A 21,095-nucleotide genomic window follows, 5' to 3' on the forward strand; every position below is an offset into this window, starting at 1 on the left:
GGTACAACAAGGGAAATTTAAGATATTCATATTATTTGTGGGGGTATGTGAACAGTGTGCGGGGATATGAAATATAATTTTCGTTTTGAAAGTTTAGGATGAAAGTAGTCCCATTATAAACACAACTTAGTCCAAACTGTTTCATATTGAATCCAGAAGCCCAAATATATGACATGATTGCATATAGAAAATTGCTTTTCTCCTAACCAAAAACTGATCACTCCTATACAAACTGATCAAAATATCTTCTACGTGAATTAACTCATGTTTGGTAAGCTGAAGTATAATATGTGTGAGTTAACTTACGCTTAGTTATAACCTACATGAGTTAACTCACGCCGGTGTTATAACCTACATGAGTTAACTCACGTTGGATTATAACCTAAGTGAGTTAGCGAACGTGACTTAATTCACGTTGGGTTTAACACATGCGTGAGTTAACTCACGCGTATTTTAGTCAGATTGTATAGTGTTAAGAGTCCCACATCGGTTAGGAGTTGGCCTGACAATTTGTTTATAAGTGGGGGCAATTCTCACCTCACAAGCCGGTTTTGTGGGATTGTGTTAGGCCCAACCACGATTTCTAATATATTAGGAGTGAGCGTTTTTTTGGGAGAAGAGCAATTTTCTTACATATATCTATTTTTTTTATAGCTACATCTCTACAACTATCATTCATACCCCATGTATGTTAAAAATTTCCTTTACTGTTTTTTATTTTTATTTCCAAATTTTCCCTAACCTTTTTGCCCCTGTTTAACATTAACAAAGGCCTCATGAGGTTTCACGAATTAATGAATAGGTATATATAGCATCCCTCTTTTTTTGTTTTTTTATTGGCTAAAATGCTAAATACATTCTGAAGTCTTCTAAGGTATTTGTTTGTAACAAATTAGCTGTTTTATGTTTTTTAAATAAATTGATCATTTAAATCATTACAATGTTACTTTTTTCCATCCAACTCTGTTAACTAGTGTGGTCATATTTTAAAGTTGACGTGGTAAGTTCACATCTATTTATAATTGAAAATTTATATTTGTAAAAATAAATATTTCAAATAAAAAATCCATAAATTTAAAATCTTTAAACACATTAAAGTTTATGAACTTTAATCCAAGAATTGAAGAAAATATGCATCACAACAGAGCCTAATAAGCAAAAGAGAAAAAGAAGAAATAATTTTAGGGATTTGATGTTCATGGTGGTGGTGGGGGAATGGAGGGGAAAGAAATATGATGGAAGATAGTGTAAAAAATAATATAGTGTTAAAGAGAGTACGATAAGAGTTTGTTTTTCATTTTATCTAAAAGTTAAAATCCAACTTTGACATAGTAGAAAAGTTTAATATTTTTCTGTATAGCACAAGTTTTTGGAATGATTTAAATCGTCAAAGTAGCGAGAAGTTGATGTATTTTGTATGATAAAGTTTTGAGAGTTACTCTTTTTTTGTTGGAACTTGGCAAACATTTGTGTTTTGTTTAAAATGTTGTGGGTTGTGGTTAACATATTCTTGCATTCATGTTAGCTTGAGACATTGAAGTCTTCTAAAGATTTTAAGTTTGATTCTCTCCGACATCAATTTTAGTAGTCTAGTTTGAGTTCTTAAAAAAAAAACCTTACATTCTCTACGAAAATTATAATACAATGTTCGCAATAGCAATGACCTTTTTTGTAACGGATATTGATATATAATGTTAGTTTTACGTTGGAGGTGAGGATCAAACTCTTATCACACCACGTATTTACTACTCCACCCTTGCCACTTAACCAACCGATTATCAATCTATCTAAATACAACTACATGATGACGGCAAACTATGAAGATAAACGAACTAATTTTTTTTCCAGAAGTAAAACAAAATCTTACTCCATCCGTCTCTAATTATAAGATTATTTAAAAAAAAAAATTGTCTCTAAATATAAGACTATCTAAAAATTTGTAGATGTATTTATTATTATTTTTTCCAACGTACCCCTCACATATCTTGAAATATAAAAACTTAACATTAAATCTATCTATATACAAGAGACAATTTAGTAAAACATACATACATTTGTGACAAATTTATTACTTCAACAACCGATAATTTTTATAAATTAATTCTATGAAAAGGACGAAGAGAGTAGTAAAGATCCAAATGGTCGTGTAAGAAATTTTAGCTATATTATTTATCTAGAATTCAACATTGGATAGTATGTCACCTTACACGAATAGCGATAAACAAGAAACACTAAGAGGGGCAATCCTCTGATTTCCACAGCCAAATCTTGAACTGCATCATTGTCATGACCAACACATATTCCTCATGCAATTCTTTAATCTCTAGTCAAGTTGAAACAATTGAAATAAAACGAATTGTGGGATTGTTATTCTTATAACTGTAAAACCGAAGAAGGAACTGCATCATTGTTTTGGTGTAGAATCCAGGCAAGGATTGTTAGATTGAAGATTGAAATGATGTTCAATGATTGATATTTGGGCTACCTTTGGAAAATCCTTTTTATAAACACTTTTATTTTTCGAATCACTTGCATGAAAATTAAGTTAAAACAACCAAGGCACGGGATTCCCCAAGGAGTATTATTCTTTGTTTTAGATATGACTCAAGGTTACATAATATAATGTATTTTTTTTAGTTTAACTATTGCAAGTTTACAATTATTTTATACATTCAATGATGTGTTGCAATGTCACTTAATAAATATGACAATTCATGCATTTTCATATTTATTTATTAACGTGATCATCAAATGCATGTGTCAAATATATTTATACTGACAAAATATACTAATTATTTTTTTTTTTTTTAAAGGCCAAAATGCCACATAATTTACAATTTATCGGAATAAAAAAAACATAAGATACAATCACAACAAAAGAAATACAATTTTTTTTAGAGGAACACAAGAAATACATATTTTTTAGTAAAAAATTGCAAAAGTATCGATTTTACCCCCAATTAAAATAAAACATCAATGCAACTTCTTAACTTTACCCCCTTTTTTAAGTGCCAAATTTTGATCTGACCAACGCTTGTGTGACACTTCACTTAAGTGAAGTGGATGCCGCGTAGGTAATTTTTGAATTAAATATAAAATAAAAAGACACATAATCATTTATGAAATTAAATAAATAAAAAAATGGAAAAAGCTATATAACTTTTTAATCATCTTCAACACTATATCATCCCTTCAACATCATGTTCATCATTCTTCATCACTTGTTTCCCAAACCCATAAAATATTCACCATCCTTCATCACTTGTATGGGAAGAATCCAATTTGTTTCTACTCTCTCCTCAAACTCGAATGCAATTTTGATCACTCCCCAAATTCTCCTTGTGTTATCGCTAACAACATCAAAATTCTAAACCATGTTTTTTATTCTATCATATGCTTTCTTTATTCCTTCTCACAAAGACTTCTTAATTAATTATACGAAACTCAATAGAAATGTTACCTTCACTTCCTCAGATTTTCAATATGTGATACCTTCAATTCATCTACCTTCAATTTCAACCACCATACAAAACTGAAACTTCCTCATCACCAATTCAGATTCCTCTCTCTAATTTCATACCAAACGCCACACAATCAACTACACATTTTTAGTCCATATCTTCTATCATCAAATCGCTACTCAAAATAGGTTCACATCATTTCATTCTTCACAAAACGACCTTCAAACTGAGGTTTTAGACAACACTCGTTCTTCTTAAGATAAGGATGGTGTTGTTCATCTAGAAAATGATTATGTTGTTTTTCAAAATGACGATGATAATGAAAATGATGTTAGAGTAAACATGAAGGTAACTTTAGGGTTTTATATTCCAGTAGAACATATTTTGTCAAAAAAGAAAAAAAAAATGTAGATTGCCATGGGTCTACACAAAAAAGAATAGAAAAAAAAGAAAGAGCAAAAAAAATTGGTCTCTTCAAAAAAAATACGTTTATGTTTTTGTTAAGGCTTAATTGTATAAATGGTCCTTAACTTATTTGTTGTTTTCGATTTGGTCCTTTAATTCTAAAAAATTTCTATTTGGTCCCTCAAATATGCTTCGTCAATCAACTTAGTTCGAGTCTGTTAACTTTAACCATAAATGTGTAAAGTGGATCATCATTGTGCGCTGTCCATCGTAGACCTTTCAAAAAAATTAACTTTAACCATTTGATCTTTTGTTTTAAAAGGGAGTCGTTGGATAATGAAGGTTTATTATATCTTATTGTGCATCACCAACATCTAATTTTATTTTATTTTATTTTTTTTATATTTCTTCATCTTCTTTCTTATTCTTCTTCATCTTCATCATATTCATCCATCTTCATTAAACTCAGAAAATCAAAATTCAAACACTCAAATGTTGTGTACAAATGTGAGTTATATGTTCCACATCGGATAAAAGAGTAAAGGTTGAACACCTTATAAATAAGAGCACCCATAAACCTTTAGCCTTAAGGTTTTGGGTAAGAGTGTGGTGTTTCTCTTCCTTATGCGGTTGTTCTAGCCTTGATGTGGACAGTCCCCCATGCTCCCTTCAATGATCCAACAGTGGCATCAGAGCCCCAATTCGACGAAGGGTACGACCGAGGCAGCCGGTCCATTTGCGCAGAAAGCAGCAACGGCGGTACAAGCAGTGTTGATCCGTTTGCGGAGAAACCAGCAACGGCGATACAAGCAAGTAATAGCGTCCGCTTGAAGGGGGAGCATGATGAATAGATGGACTCACACTTGAGGGGGAGTGTTATGTAGAAATGTGAGTTATATGTCCCACATCGGATAAAATAGTAAAAGTTGAACACGTTATAAGTAAGAGAACCCATAAACCCATAGCCTTAACATTTTAGGTAAGAGTGTGATGTCTCTCTTCCTTATGCGATTGTTCTAGCCTCGATGTGGACGGCCCTCCGCAAGTGACCCAACATCAAATTCATTTGTTAGTAAACTCTCATAATATTCCTTTTTTTCTTCTCTTTCTAAAATTTCTTCTTCTTCGGTCTCCACTTTCCTCTTACCTCATCAAATTACCACTCATCAAAACCACAAAATTTCCTCCAGATCCGTGTTCCTTCTATCTTCATAAACCCATATTCCCAAATCGCAATAATCCCAATGACGAATTACTTCTGTGTTCCTTCAGTTCAAGTTATAGTCTGTTCCAGTTCTCATCTCTCTCTCTTCTTCATACACGAATTGATGTTCCAGTTCCCATGTCTAAAACTGTTCCAGAAGAAGAAAATAGGAACAAGAAGAATAAATTGAGCTTTTTTAATGTAAAAATTGAATTTTCATGTGTTGTTGATTCAGAAGAGTATTTTGAGAGATGTTGTTGCTGATTTGTCTTTGCATTATCTTGTTAAAGCTAAGTTTTTGGTGATTAAAGATGTGGAGAGAACAAGTTATTGCTCTTGTTTCTCTTTTCGTCTAACTTTTTAATCAACAGTTCAAACTTTTCATTGTCAAGCTACCATTTATAACTTTCAGTATCACTCTTTGATTTGCGGGGAAAAAGGGGAAAATGAAGTGACACTTTGAATCTATAATTTTAGACGAAATTGAGTTTATTACCATATTGTGAAGATTTCTGGTATTAGGGATATGGGAAAGACCACAACTGTGCTTGTTCGTGGATCTAATTTGCTTGTGCTCGATGAAGGTGAGCGAAGTCTGCACGATGCTTTGTGTGTTGAGTTTATAAATGATAAAAGAGGGATTCAGAGGCTTTTCGTGTATGAGTTTGGAAATTGATTTTCAAGAAAGGTTAAAAACAAATTGGAGTTTTTATGATAGGGGTGAAGAGTTTAGTTGTAGATGAATGTTTAGAAGATGTATAATTTGTTTTTGTTTTTATTTTTTTTATTTTTTTATTTATTTTTTTATATGTTGTATCTGTAAATAAAATAAAATGAACACATGTTGAAGATGAAGAAGACCAAGGAGGAAGATGAAGAATATATTAGAAATAATTAGGTGTTGATGGTTCACTATTGGATATAATGAACTTGCAATCAAATGGTTAAAATTATATCAGAAAAATATTGAACATTAAAAAGCTAACGGATCGGACTAAGTTGACTAACGGAGTATATTTGAGGGACCAAATCGGATAATTTTAAAATTAAGGGTCCAAATCAAAAACAACAAATAAGTTAAAAGACCATTTATGTAATTAAGCCTTTTGTTAAAAATAAAAGACAAAAGAGTTCTACTATTTTACCAATCTTGACTGATTTAAGGAAGGAGAAGTTGGCAGCACAATAATGTTTAGTAGGAATCTGTAGGTTAGTGAACTAACTCCAAGTTTCTTTGTTAGCCTACTTTCCCAAATATACTGACCCTTAACCTATGACAAGTTATAACCCTTAAAGTCCTCAAAGTGTGTACATAATTTAACTTTGATTGTCTATTTAGAATTGTTTCAAATTTACAGCAAGGTACATTTATGTGACGACTGGAGTGGGCAAATGTAGTGACCAACCCTACTGGCTTTAGGTGATACATACGTGTATCATAGAAAAGAGTATGGTTTAGCATATAGTACTTTCTCCTAGCCGGACTCGCTTGAATGTATTGTTGTAAGTTAGTTGCTGCTCTGCTGTAGATGTGATGAAAGACGTCCTGAGCACAATTCCCGGAAATATACGTTTTGCCTGAAAAAATATGCAAAGAATAACTTATGTTTTTTCTTACGTTATTCTTAGCATCTTTTTCAGTCTTTTTCAATAGGTATTAGCAGCAAAATAAAGGAGTATTACAACAATTGCCTATGATTTTGGGACATTTGTAATGGTTTCTGTATTTGAGTCTGTAATGAGAGTTTTCCCGAAACATAGCAATTTTAGGGCGTTCTTGATGTAATTCACGAAGAAATCATGCAAATCGGCAAAGCAAGACATCCGAAGATTTATGCGGTCCTTGGAAGACGAAGATTGAAGATTCAAGAGGCCTCATAATATGTTACAGAGGGAGGAGTTCTGTTCCCAAGTTCCAAAACATCTTACATTGAAGAAAACACCAAAATGGGCGAAGAAAACATGCATTTCAGCACTGAATTTACACTGAAGCGCCTAGGCACTTTTAAAATGCGCCTAGGCGCATTAAGGCGGTTTAAAAAGAGCTTGGCGCATGGAAAAGGCGCCTAGCGCTTTCTGACTTGTGAAAAAAGTCGTATTTTGTGACTTTTTCGCCCATGGAAGCCCATGCTTTTAGCCCAAGTCAGGTGGAAACTTTCCCTATAAATACGGCCTTCCACATTCATAATTTCTCATTCAGAACTGGATCAGTTCAAGAGGAAGGCGATTCAAGGAGCCAAGGAGGAGTTCTATCTTCTCCTATCTTTTCTAGGGTATGTTTTTATCTTTTTGTATCTAATCTTTAGTTACCATGAGTAACTAAGCAATTATAGGTTATAGTTCTAAGATGAACTCCTATTTATTTTGTTGGATAATTATTTAATAATATGTCGTATATTTAGTTATTTTATGTTCGCTATTTAGTTTTGTTAGTCTAGGTTTATTTCTAAAGAAGGTGCAACCAGAGATTAGATACTTAGGTTGTGACAGGGCCTAAAGTTTTTATTACTATCTAAATGATTATATCTTGATATTTATGTTCTTATACTAATAATTATCTGTCTAGGAAGTAATTAATAAATAGCTAGTGAAATATACCGAAAGCGAGTTGACCCGAGTAGTAAGTACTTAGGAGGTAACATTACTAAGACTGAGTAAAATATGCCAAACCTAGGAGGTAACTAGTTAGAGATTAAGGAAACAAGAGGTTGCTTGAAGGAAATAATCTGAACCCTAATAGAACCATTCTTCTTAACCCTGATATGGTTGCCTGTTTGTAGAACTACCGAGAGGGCGAGTGTGAGTTGAGATACCTAAGATTCGTGGATGGGTTAACCTAATGGAACTTTGGCACTTCATAGCCATAGGGGAAACTTGAAGGCCAATTTAAGTTCATGCTTAAATTACATTTGAATTAACAAAACCCCACATGTAAAGATCACCATGTTATCAGCAGGTGCAACCTGACGACCGATTAGGGTAGAAACATCCCACGACCTTATCACATAGATAGTTCACTTAGAATTACTAGATTCAACATGTATGTTAATTTACTATCCAACAAATAAATAGGGGGATTTGAATAATCCTTTAACCACTGTTACATTTCTGCAACCAAAAACAAGTAACTTGCTATGTCGCAAACAGATAAAAATTGTAAATCTCTTAACCCTTATCTTTTTATTTTATCGTCGAACTTAAAATAAGTAATGCAAATTTTTTGAACGAAACAACAATCCTTGTGGATACAATACTCAGTTATCACTTTATTACTTGGTAAACGATTTGGTACACTTGCCTAATCCGGCCATCACATCCCAGGGTCCTGCGGTGGCTTCCTCTATTTCCCCGATCCTGAGGCTTGCGTCGCTCTCCTGCTCCTTATTGATGGTCGATCAAGAATTTAGCATTACAAATGAGAGGTTTGCGTGGGACTCTCAAGTTCCAAGTTACATTTCTTGAAGCGGGAACGATGGGTTGGTGAGGGACTTGGATGAAGTTGTGGAAGCCGAGAGGCTGAAGAAAGTCTACTTGTCGAGAGTGTGTGAGAGGCTGACTCGTCTTTTGGAAGAGTTAGAGAAAACTTTTTGTGAGAAGGTTGCTTCGGTTCCCTCGGAATAAGCCTCATTGCAAGATTAGAACGAAGCTTTGGAGGCTGAGGTTGAGGATTTGAATCAAGGTCTTGATGAGACTAGGAGAGACTCCTTTGAAAATGACATTCATTAGATGGAGTTTTTCCACAAGATCGTTGTCGATCACGACCATCTGGGCATTTTTTGTGTCGTTAGAGAAATCGGGGCTAGTAGATCCATAGGAGATCCCAGATGACTTGGCGAATGTTGTGGTGGTAGATGCTCTGGAACTCCAGGGGAACCTACCCTTTTTAGTGATGATGTAGTCCTTTGCTTTTGGCGCCCATGCCTCTGTATTTTCTAACCAGGGTTTTTGGCCCCTCTCTTGCTTGTAATATATATTATGCTTGTTCATTTCCGCTATTTGGGATGTTTGATTTACCTTTTTCGGCTTTGCTTTTTTATTTCGCTCGGTAGCTACGGTCTGAAGCCCATTAGAGGTTTTGCTCTTGAGGGGAAGACTCCTTTTCTGGGGGCTTCCATTGGGCCCTGCCCATGAGGACTTTTTTCCCGTGAAAGGGATTCTTTAAGGATTTGGCCATTATCTCGATAGATTTTTCATGTTGTTGGCATTTCATTACGCGATCGGTTTAAGGGCCCCTCGCGAAATCTTAAAATTGAGTCTTCGACCAGAACATGGGGAATTTTTCTTCATAAAACATCATCTTTCTCTACTACCCATAAGAGAAGGAACCACACCCCTTGTTGAAATCCTCTCACTCATAGATATTCAATACTCTATCACATCTTTATACCCTAGATGCTCCCGAAGAACACATAGAAGCTCATGAGCCCCACAAATCGAGGAAAAACCAAAAAATCGTATTAACGAAAGACCCTTAAGAATTTTGTAAGCTTCAAAGACCTTAAGGCCCTGCCGAAAAGAAATCAACCCCCCATGCTTACCCATGTCATCGATTGTCCCGCTTGGCACATGGAACAAATGGAAGAATAAAGGCAATGATGGAGCACCGTTCCTGTACTCGCACAAAAATAGGAAGACTTGTACCATGGACTAACCTAAATGATGCATCTGGGACGAAGCAATTTGCAGATGATTCAAGAATCATGTTTAAACTCACGAAGAAAGAGGACCATATGCAAGTCCTTTAAAAAGGAACTCGTACATCAGAAGGCTGAAAACCACATAACATATGCAAATTAAGTTGTCTTTAATGGTCACCGCCACCTCCCAATCGTCCAGCGGCACTCCCACATCATGAAGGGATGATTCCAAACTTCTTGGAGAATAATATGAATAACTAGATAACCAAATGTTTTCATCTACCCAGTCGTACTCAACAGTGGCTGAAGGAATATCGACTGACTACGCCAATAGAGAACCAACACCATCTTGGATACCCTGTATATAGTGAGAACCATAGTTTAAACAGCGAGAAGCATTGTCCTTCCATAGTGTGATTTCTTCTGAGTCAAACCACTACTTTAACTACATCTCAAAGACCTTTTCACATGTTGGAAGGTAGAATTCTCATCTAGATCTAAGACTACTGTAAAAGATGTTAGGTTAAATTCATTGCCACAACATAGCCCCCACATTACCTTGGGTGAAGTCGATAACATCGGGCAACGGATTATAACCAACAATGACCACAATTAGGGAGAAAGTAAGTTTATGAGAATCAACAAAATCCCCCATTGAATAGAATCAACCAAAAATTATACATAAAGTAATGCAAAAGGAATACCTCATAGGCTATCAGAAAAAGAAAAAAAAGGAGAGTTGTCATGGTAGGCTTCAAGGAATCACTCCCAGAAAAAGAAAAACAAGATAGTTCAATGGCAAAAAACGTAAAAAAAAAAAACCAAATTACAAAACATCCAACGTATATAGTTGTTAGTGAGAAAATAGGTCAACAGTTGTAAGTAAATTGAATCTAAAAATATTAATACAACACCATAGATCATGCCTAAAAAAATGTAACCGTGCTTGAGTACATCAAGGTGTTTCACCTTAATCCACGAGTTATTAGGGAACTCGTCAAGAATCCACGAAAGAGGAGTCATTTCAAATATAGATGTCCATGACACATCAACTGTTGTACCTTCCTCCACTCATTACCCTATAGCTCTCACTTAGTGCTCCTCGGTTCCCGACCTCGTGTAAAGACTAACTAGGTGTAATAACATATGTCAAGGGTCGACCTCACAATTATCAATGTGAATAAGTTCCTCACATCATAAAGATCGAAAGGTCTTGATGGGAAACTGTTATGGACCAGATTTTGCCCATGTAATGACTTAATTCAACATGCAGATTAACCGAATACACCAACTTATGAAGGCTTGTGGAAGGTCACATGTACGCTCTGCCACACAGGAACATTGCTCTACGCTGAACACACTTGGGTTGGTCTAGTGGCGTTGGCTTGGGACCTTGGAGTGTTCTCCTCTTATGTTTGTAGATTAGATTCTTTTCGGTGCCATTTTCACTGGGCTAGTTTGGCTTCTTTAAAAACAAAAAACACCACGAGTTGATCGGATCCATCGAACTGATCTCTAACTGACTCCTGCACTCGGCGCTGGATTTTACAGAAGTAGTTACCATGTTTTCATTTATTTAAGCGCGTCTCCGCCTCAAACCCAAGTACAATCACATTTTACACGCATTTCTCACATTTCTCTCTCGACTTCACAAAGGGATTTGAGAGTGTGATGAATTTACTTTTCAACATGTTTCTTCCTCACCCTTGACGAATAGTCTCCCTTACATAGTGCTCTTCCTTTGCAGATCATTGTCGAAATGAGCGTCGAGATCGTGTAATCCTAATGTTCCCAAATAGATCAATAGTTAACTACAAAAATTAAAATAATACTACATCTTAAAATAGGTAAATTATAAAAATAAGAAAAAGTATAAAAATAGAATATCCTTAAATATACTTAGTTCTATGTTGGGAAGGGGGCTGCATTTAGATTTCTTAGGGGTAAAAAAAACCTCATATTCTTAAGGGTGTTGTTAAGCAGTAGAATAAAATGATTACACGTCATAAATCTTGTTAAACTATAAAAATGAGAAAATGTTTAGTATTATATTTTGTAAGGAATGTAAAGTATAAAAATAAATTATCCATAAATCTATTTATAAATAATTTCAGACTCACAGACAATGCATGTTTGGAAATTAGCAAGAGATACAGTCAAAGATGAGTTTTATGTTATGTTATTAATTCTATTTAAGTCCTTACCACTTGATACAACTTTGACCGAGATATAATGAAATGATAAAGTTTATTATTGACGTAATTATTTAAAAGATTAACAAATAAAAACTTACCAACACGGGTTGAGTTCATTGGATTTAGAAGGGTCTAGTCTCCCCTAAATCGTACATGGTTAACCTAGGTTTAAATTTTGGTTAGAAGAGATATTCAAACCAATTAATTAAGCTCGAATGATTAATAAACTCTACCAAGGACGAATTGTTAAAGAGAACCTGAGTTTAGTTCTTAGTAAAAATTTGGTTCTCCTAACTAATTTATTTTATTAAGCATCAATAGAAAAAATCATGTAATTAAGAATAGTAGTTAATCATATTTATTTTTCTATGTATAATTAAAAATTTCGAGACAAAATCATGTCTTTGGTCAAAAATTTAGACAAAGTACATTTGGTAATTAAATTCATTAAAATGATATACTATAAATTTCTTTCATAATAATAAAATAATTTATTGAAAAGTATTTTTAAATAAAATAAATTAATAAAATAAATTAAAGTTTCCTTGTATTTTATATTCTTTTATTTGGGATTTTTGCTTTGGAATACCCACATTTCTTGTGATAGAAATGTATACAGAGGAAAACAAAACTTCTTCTTCAAAAGCAATAGGTCTTAACAACAAATCTTGTCTCATTTTAATTATTTTCTTCTCTCTATCTTATTCACTTTAGTTCCTTTCTTCAACCCAATTCTCAAATTTCCAAAATTCGTTTCAACCCCTAATTCTTCTTTCTTCTTTCTTGAAGCTTTTATTTCGTTATCTCACTTGATGCGTGCTTCAATATTTATGAGCTTCTCTATTTTTTATATTAATTAATTTTCATTTAATTGAACTATTACTATAGTATAAATGACAAATTTTAATGATTCTGAACTTTTCGTGATAAAGTCTAAAGTGCGTACAGGGCATAAGAGAGAATTTTCCTTTGCACTTAACTCTTACTCTGAGATCGGGACCTCATTGAGTAAAACCCGACCTCGTAAGAACCAGAATATGGTTCCTGTTTCTAATCCTAAGAAGACAGGAATGTCCAGTTCTAAAGAAGAACTAAAGGACAATGTTGTTGTTGAAACTGTTGCAAAAAATGGTGATTATGCTGAGAAGAAAATGAAGAATAAGACGGATAAGAAGAAGAATAAGAAGCCATCAATTCGAGGGAAGAGGCAAAAGTTTTGTGTGGATTACAGAGGTTTGTAAATCACATCTTTAGTTTCCTACACTTTTTATTGATGTGTTTGCATGCTTACTGCAAAAAATCTAAGAAGCAATCTTGAAATATTTTTTACTTTTGAAGATGCGAAAGTTGTGTCAGGATTATTCTCCAGTTCATGCGAGGAATCAAAGAATCGTCAACCTAGTCCAAGGCATACAATTGAGACTATTGATAGTCGTGTCTCACCAACAACCGTTAATCATAGGTATTTTATTTGTTTAATAATTGTAATTTTATTTGGTTTATAATGGTACATTATAAATTATCTTTGTTGTTATGGTGATATAGCATCCACTATCCGATTATTTCAGATCCCCCGAACCGGTTGTGCCTCAAACTTCATCATACAAAGGGATGAAGTGCAACACATATTGTGATAAGAGTCCACGAAGAATTACTAGGAAGTAAGTTTGATCTTTTTGCTCAAATATAAAACATTTACATCATATTCAAGTATTATTTTATGGATGTGTTAATCTCTTGTTTTATAGTCGTATCCCTTATTACGTTTTTAAATTTTAAAGGGATCGGGGCTTGCATAAGTTGGTCTTTCAAGAAAATATGTTGGAAGATGGAGCTGCAGTAGGATATTTTGATCGTGGAAAGGTTGCTTTGATGATGACTTCTTGTTACATACATTTTTTCACCCTTAACTTTCCTGAATATAGTTTTCATGTATTGGCAGAAACTATTGCACGGGAAAATAAATATAAACAAATCTGGTATTTTGTGTGGCTGCTGTAACGAAGTGGTAATTTTTTTTTCTTATTATGTAGTATATGTTGTCTCATCTGTCAACTTTGAGTAGACAATGTAAAAGATTATTGTTAAAATAATATAAAAATCGGATGAGCAGGTCAGCCCTTCTAAGTTTGAAGCACATGCTGGCAGGGCATCGCGACGGAAACCGTGAGTTTTTCTTTAACCTGTATTACTAAATGTTGGATACTTGGTACATATATTCCCTTAGATTTGAGTGCATATCAAATTGTTGCCCTAACTTTTAATAGATCTGTCACTCAAGCCTGCTTGCACATATACATTGTTATGTTGTTCAGTTTTATTTATATATATATGGGTTTTGCTATAAGACACCTTTTATGAAGGTGTCTTTTAGCAAGTTATTCTATTAGCATTTGTTAAAAGATACCAACTAAATTTTACGAAGGTGTCTTTTAGCAAAGTTATAACTAAAAAATGGAAATCACCCCTTGAGGTGTGGGTTGCTAAAAGACACCTTCATGGGTGGCTTCTAGCATAACCCTATATATATATATTTGAGTTTTTATCTAGTAGAATCCTTGAAAATATGGGAAAAAATCACATCCTTCATAACATGTCTAAGGTCGTCACTGCATGCACATGGTGTAATCGAAGACTCATTATATTTATACATTGAATTTTGTCTACATCTAATTATATTGTTTCTTCTTTTTTCCCCCTTAATTTTCATGTTTTTACTCTTAATTATTTATGCTACGAAGAATTATAGTATGGTGTTTTGGGAATCAACAAGTGTTTTCTTTATTGTAGTTACTCGTACATACGGACCGCTGATGGAGTCTCACTACATGAGTTGGCCAATAATCGGAGAATTTCTATGTCCGATAGTGATGAGCGCTGCAGTCATTGTGAACAAGTAGGGAATCTGTTATGGTGTGATCGATGCCAAAGATCTTTTCACTTAGGTACTTAATTTATATTTTTGTATTAGTCCAACTTAAGTTTTCTATTACATCATGCAACATATTGTTTGCATATATTATGTGTTTATACCATATTTCATCAAGAGCTAGAATGACAAGTTTGGACTTTTTCCTTTGCAGAGTGTATTCCTCTTGAATCCCCGCCAAAGAGGAAGCGATATTGTGAATATTGTCGTAATAAATTCCACAAGGACAAAAATGTAAAGCATAAAGAAAATGATGTGGCAACTGGAAGGATTGCAGAGGGTGATCCTTCGGAACAGATAACCGAGGTATGCACCCTTTCAGAAAAACAAAAAGAGGTTAAGGATGGTCCATGTGCATTGTGCAGGTAATTACTGTTTTATTTTATAAGTGAGTTATGTCATGATCATTTTTCATTGTTTTTTCTTTTTGTTATTTTGTTCTTGTTGTGTAAAAAAGTTATACTGGTTTAACATACATTTGTTCAACGTATTAGCGAGCGAGATTTCAACAATAATGAGTCTGGTCCACGGACAGTAATGATTTGTAAGCAGGTATTGGTTCATGTGAATCATTGTTTACCATGCCTTATTCATAAACTTGTTTTCATTGTTATATCGCTATATGTTTTGATTAAATTACTGATTGTTATTTCCTTAGTGTGAGAAGGAATTTCATGTTGAGTGTTTGAAGGATCATAACATGGCTAACCTAGTGGTAATAAATGTCTCCTTTTTGTCATGAATTATGTTTTTTTTTTCATTATTATATCCGATTGTTGATAATCAATTTTTTTTACTAGGAATTACCTAAAGATAAATGGTTCTGTGGCATAGATTGTGATGATATTCATATGAAATTGCAAAAATTAATGGCTCGCGGAGAAGCTGAACTGGGTCTTGATATAAAATGGAGACTCCTCAACACGAAGTTGAACAATCCTAAACATAATATTAGTCCATTGATTTCCAAGGCAAATGCTATCTTTCATGTGAGTATTGTGGTTTCGGTGTTGTACTCTAGTTACAGATTGCTTGATATATGATCAAATTGATATTTATTAACGATTGAAATATGTGTTATCCAGGAACGATTTAAGTCCATAAAGGATCCTAAAACAAAAATTGATTTAATTCGGGCAATGCTTTATGGGTAAGAAGCCTTTACCTCTTGTACAATTGATTTTCGTTTTGGACACTGCTGAACTTGTGAATGGAATTTTCTTCTTGTTCGTTGGATTTCTATAGGATGGAGATCGAGGGTCAATACTCTTTTGAGGGAATGTATTGTGCAGTTCTCTATTTCAAGTAAGGCTGGGTCTGGAGTATGTTTTGTAGCTTATTGCGTATTTCGTTCAAAACATGCTTGATTTTTTGTGTATTTCATGGTTTTACAGGAAAGTGATTGCATGTGCCGGGATATTCCGCGTGTTAGGCCAAGAAGTGGCTGAGCTTCCTTTAGTTGCAACTACGACTAAATACCAAAAACGTGTAATTTTATTTACTTCAGCAATGAATTTAAATTTGAGCAATTATTTGAAGTTAAATAGGATTATATAAAATATTTGTATACGTAAAATGTTATTGTTTTCTTTTAGGGTTACTTCCGGTCCTTGTTTTCTTGCATAGAGAATATGCTTAGGCACTTAAAAGTAAAAACATTAGTCTTACCAGCTGCTCATGAAGCCGAGTCAATGTGGATAGATAAATTTGGGTTTACAAAGCCAAATGACAAGGAAGTGAGTAATTTTTTAAAATTTTTAATAGAGTTTCATTGGTGATAACTTCTTAAAACTAACTATCATTCTCATTCCAGATGAACAATTTTAGGAGATTTTACCCTAATATAATGATATTTGATGGGTCTTTACTACAGAAGCATCTTTCTCCACCTCTAGAAGAGTGCTCAGCAAAACCTCCCATTTGAAGTATGTACATGATTTACATTTGATGTATAAAAATAGCTTATTCCTTTCATTTATTGTGTTTCTCAATATTCATTCTTGTTGTCGATGTGAATCCTAAGGCTTTTAAAACTACGTTTCGTACAAAGCTCAGTTTCGTCAAAAGTTCGCATTATCAACACATGTTGTGTGATTTGTTTTAACGAAATAGAAACTGACAATCATTTATTTTTCTCATGTAGGGGTGCGAAAGGAATTTGGGATGCCATATTTAATTTGCTTCGATAGAACCTGGCGTTGTGGGGGAACGAGAATGTGGAAAATATTATGTCATTCAACTTTCTTGTAAAGTAGATAAAGAAGTATATGATATCTCATTTTTTATGTTAAATACTTGTTGGTGTGCATTTGGTTGGAAAGGAAGGACATTCCCTTCAATGGGAAAGTGATTAGTTCAAAAGAGGTGATTGATATGATTAATAGACTATCTTGGATGTGGTTCATTAGTTGAAGGGTAGAGGCAAATAATATGTATTTTTCAATTGTTGGAGTTGACATTTATCTTATCTTATCTTCAAATAATGCAACTCTTCTGTAATGAGTTTTGAATACTAATTGTACTCTCATCAATACACTTTTGCTTATAAAAAAACCTATAAAGAATGTTTTTTTATTTCTCTAATAAGTTTGGAAAATTTAACGAGAACTAATGCCATTGACAAAAAATAAAAGTCTTCATCCTTAATTCACCCCCTTATAAAGTCACCTTTAAATTGTGAATTTAATTCCTTTAAATAGAAGTATAAACAGAATACCAAAGAACGTTTAGATGAGATGGTAAAAGATCTCTTCAAATTCAGCCCTAAAAATACAGTAGTGTAAGGATTTGTCACCTATTATGGTCCTATCAGACTCAAGAGATAAGTATATGTAGTTGTTGCACATGAAGATACCCTGTAATAAAAAAAACTGAAAAGTGCTTATATTAGTTAGTTGTCTTTGAGGTATATACAACAATGCTTCATTAATTTTCACATCTGCATCTCATAACACCTACATTGTAAAATAGTGCATTCTAGAACCGTAAGACCTACTTTCATCTCATCAACAATACCATAAATGCACACATAAAAATCACCCCTATAGTATCCAAAAATAAATAAAAAAATATCATCCCTTTGTAACAAAATAACTTAATGGTCAAAAAATAAAATCAGATTTATAATTTTAACATCATACCTTCGATTTTTTAACACATTAAGGCTGTGTATAATTTGGATGTGAGCAAATATTTTTAATATGATCCCTAACTTTTAGAGGATTCCCTAGATATTTTTTAAGACATTTTGGTGCTGCTAAATAATAGTATATCCAATTTGTTTACGACTAATTGTATCTAGCACCCATGGTCACTTTGATTCTAACCAGGAATGATACAATTGATTGATTATATGTAAATTTTGTTATAAATCTGTGAGATTGTATGATAGTGAGGTTTACTTAATCAATTTTTTTATTAGATTGAAGATCATTTTTGGTAATTCATAAAAAATACATAACTCTTTGTAACCAAAAAAATATATATAACTCATATTAGTGCTCGTTTGGTTACCCGTTTTCTAGAAACGGGAGTTTGGAACACATTCAAACGCGGTTTTGCCTTTTTTCTGGTGTTTGGGTAACTGGAAACTTGATTCACCTGAACGTGCTTCAACCCCTCAAACTCACGTTTACTAAAAGCTACAATTTGGAACAACACTTACACTCACAATTTTTTTTTTGACAAAAAAAATAACAACTCATTTCATTCATAATTATAGAAGAGATACAATGTGGAGTATGATAAAAATCTTGGGGACTTATCTAAATGACTTACAACTGCATGTAATGATGTCTTCTTTGGTGAATCACAATCTTTTTGTTGGGTATCAGGTGGGTTCTTCTGCGTCTTTGGCGATTTCTCATTTGCAATTTGTTGATGACACTTTGGTACTTGGCCATAAGAGTTGGAAAAATGTTAGATCTTTCTGTCTAGTTTCGATTTTATTTGAGGCTCTTTCTGCCTTTAAGGTGAATTTCCATACAAAAAATTAGTTGGAATTAATGTTAGTGATTCTTAGTTAACTGAGACAACATTGGTGCTGAAATGTAAAATTAGGAAGCTTCCCTTCGTCTATTTGGGTTTGTCGGTCGGGGTAATCCACTTTGTTCTGAGAACCGGTGGAGGACTATGGATTTATCTATAGGTGGCCGAATTATTCTTCTGAAGGTTGTTATGTCCTCTCTTCTTGTCTATGCTCTTTCCGTCTTCCAAACCCCTTAAGGTATCATTTCCTCTATTGATTCGTTGTTGTCTCGATTTTTTTGGGGCACGGGGAGTAGGGATTTTAGGAAAATGTCTTGGATTGCCTGAGATCATATTTGTTCTAGTAAGGAGAAAGAAGGATTTGGGGTTAGGAGGTTGTCGCGTCATTTTTTGGAGATCAAGGCTATTTGATTAGCTTTTGACTCACTAATTTATTTCACGACTGAACATTTAATTTTTTAAGAAAAAAAAAAGGGAAAAAAGTTCAAACTACCCCATTTTGAAAAGATTTTGGGTTCGGGGGTTAGTTACATAAAGGGAAGGTATTAGCACCCCTTATGTCCGTAGTACTCTACGGGAACCTCTTGATTTTATTTAATTAATGTGCTATAACTTGCTTGCTTATTTTTGAAAAGAAGGAATTAAAGTGGAAAAATAAAGACCTAATTATCTACATTTTTTATTGATTTGGAAGGACATGGTCCTCTGCCTACGTACCCGTGAGGGATCAAAACCTCGTAGTTCGGGGTAGAAATTGACGTTTGATTGGTTGTATGTTTTTTATTAGTTTTGAAAAAGGTTTTAAAAGGAAAAGCCAAGTGGCAAATAAGAATTTGTTTGTGTTTTTTAATTTAAATGAAAATAAACTCAAGGTAGAATTAAATTGATTGATGTTTGATTAAGAAAAGAAAATAAAAATGCGGTCACTTGATTTGGATCAAGGTTTATTATGAAAAATGTTTTTGTGATTTTTTTTGGTTATTTGCATGTTTTTATGATTTTTGAATAAACACATAAACTAACGGAGCATAAAGAATAAAAGCGCGGCTACCCTAATATAAAATCTATGACTATTACATAAAAAGCCTATTTACATTCTAAGGTCTGCGATAAAATTAAAAATGCTAAGAAAAATAAATAAATGCGAAAAAGAATAAAAAAGGTCCAAACACATGGTGGGGTGCAGTAGTAAACAGGGGTGTGCAGAAAGCAGAAAAAGGAATTGGGCCTAAGTAAACGAACCGGGTCGTGGGTCGCGGGTCATGGGTTGACCCGGTTTGGGGGATATATAAGGGTTGTAGGATTTTTTTTCTCTCATTTTTACATCTCTTTCTCTCTCTTCCCTATTTTCTCTCAAAAAACACTCTCTTCTCTCTCTTCCTACTCTTCTTCTCCGGCGGGAGGCTTGGGGGGCCGGTGGGATTCCGGCGCGGTGGCCGGCGAGCCATCGCGGCTGCGCCGCCGCGCCGGAGCTAAAAACTCCTTTTTTTTTTATTTTTTTTTTTACACCTACTCTATTCTTCCTTCTGGTTCCGATTTTGCGTATGAAATTTTCAAAATAGGCACGGTTCAACCTAGATCTAAAAAGGGAAGAAATTTTTATACCTTTGGTTTTGATTCGATTTGGTTTCTTCCTGGCTGGTTCTGATTTTGTGTATGTGTGTGTGCTGTCGTGTGCGCGCCTATGGCTTCCTTTTCTGTGCCGTCGTGTTGTTTTCAGCGCGTGTGCGTGTGTGTTGTGCTGCGTTCTGCTGTGTGTAGCCGTGCCGGTTCTGTGCGATCGTGTTGCGGTTGCGCGCTTCTGTGGGTGTGCGCGTGTGCTGTGCTGCGTTCTGCTATGTGTAGCCGTGCCGGTTCTGTGCGGTGTGTTTGTTCTCTGTTTTTTTTTGTTCGTGTTCTGTTGTTCTCTGCTGTGTTTCTCTTTGTTATGCAGGTTATGTATTTATAGTGCTGTTTGGGGACAAGGATTTGTTACAAAATTTGCAGATTTTAGGAGATTGAGACGGAGATAGGCGCGTAACAGACTGGATGAGGATGAGGATGATGGTTTGTGATTTGTTACGCATGAACCTGGACTGTTCTTGGGACTCATGGACATTTTTGGGACTTAATAAAAAAGAAAAATTAATAATAAAAAAATAAAATAAATAAAAAAGAAAAATTTAATCTAATCTTGGACTAAAATTAAAATTAGAATTTTAAAAATTTTAAAAGATGGAAATAAATAATTTAAAGACTGAGAGAAGAGGGCCCGATTCGGAATTTTATGAGGTATTT

The 21,095-nt window shown here is 34.1% G+C and overlaps 1 protein-coding gene across 1 annotated transcript; it reads left to right on the forward strand.

Moving 5' to 3' along the window:
* The first annotated feature begins 12,795 nt into the window (after positions 1–12,795).
* Positions 12,796–13,567, forward strand: LOC120579963 (uncharacterized). Its single transcript, XM_039832743.1, has 3 exons — positions 12,796–13,135; positions 13,241–13,364; positions 13,471–13,567. Exons 1-3 carry the CDS (start codon positions 12,796–12,798, stop codon positions 13,565–13,567), a joined length of 561 nt encoding a protein of 186 aa, XP_039688677.1.
* Positions 13,568–21,095: the final 7,528 nt, after the last annotated feature.

This window comes from Medicago truncatula, chromosome 4 (assembly GCF_003473485.1).
Source record: "Medicago truncatula cultivar Jemalong A17 chromosome 4, MtrunA17r5.0-ANR, whole genome shotgun sequence".
Taxonomy (NCBI): Eukaryota; Viridiplantae; Streptophyta; class Magnoliopsida; order Fabales; family Fabaceae; genus Medicago; species Medicago truncatula.

Coding starts and splice junctions, on each gene's coding strand:
- LOC120579963 (XM_039832743.1), top strand. CDS start 12,796: ATGACAAATTTTAATGATTCTGAACTTTTCGTGATAAAGTCTAAAGTG. Junction 13,136..13,240: donor GTTTTGTGTGGATTACAGAG/GTTTGTAAATCA, acceptor TTACTTTTGAAG/ATGCGAAAGTTGTGTCAGGA. Junction 13,365..13,470: donor CCAACAACCGTTAATCATAG/GTATTTTATTTG, acceptor CGATTATTTCAG/ATCCCCCGAACCGGTTGTGC.